This window comes from Alligator sinensis, unplaced genomic scaffold (genome assembly GCF_000455745.1).
Source record: "Alligator sinensis unplaced genomic scaffold, ASM45574v1 scaffold872_4, whole genome shotgun sequence".
Lineage (NCBI taxonomy): Eukaryota > Metazoa > Chordata > Crocodylia > Alligatoridae > Alligator > Alligator sinensis.
The window spans coordinates 191,565-192,052 of NW_005843044.1; the positions used below are offsets into that span (position 1 = coordinate 191,565).

The following is a 488-nucleotide window of genomic DNA, read 5'->3' on the forward strand; positions in this document are numbered from 1 at the left end:
CAGCGACCCGCAGGGAGGAGGGCAAGAGGCAGGCTCCCCTCCTCGCGGGACAGCTCGGGCGGCAGAAGGACCGCCGGGATCAGCCTCCCTCGATCCGAGCAGCGGCGACTGCGTCTAATAGCAAACCCTCGTGTCCGCATCGCGGGAGAAATGGGCCCGGGGGCAAGAGCAACGATCGCGGGTTATTGGTATTGCTTAATAGGGATGATGATAACATTTCTGCCACCCCGCCTCCACCAAGACACCTCCTGGGGCCGCCCGGGCCGCCCCGGGCACTGGGGCCTGCCCCCCCAAATGCCCGGGGAGGGCTCGCCGGGGAGATCTCAGCATCCCTGGCCCCCGCGGGGCAGGCCCGGCCCGGCAGGGACGTGATCCCAGAGCCAAGGGGCGTCGGGGCAGCCGGGCTGCCCAGGATCCGCGTCCGCTCCGCGGGGCCCTTCCCGGGCGCGACGAGCGGGCGATGGCGATGGCGATGATGGGGGCAAGCC

The 488-nt window shown here is 70.9% G+C and overlaps 1 protein-coding gene across 1 annotated transcript in view; it reads left to right on the top strand.

The window, feature by feature from the left end:
• The first annotated feature begins 460 nt into the window (after nucleotides 1-460).
• ALX3 (ALX homeobox 3) overlaps nucleotides 461-488 on the top strand; it is a 15,518-nt gene continuing 15,490 nt past the window's right edge. Inside the window, exon 1 of the mRNA XM_025193412.1 lies at nucleotides 461-481. Coding sequence (XP_025049197.1) covers nucleotides 461-481 — 21 coding nt within the window. The remainder of the gene's footprint in view (nucleotides 482-488) is intronic.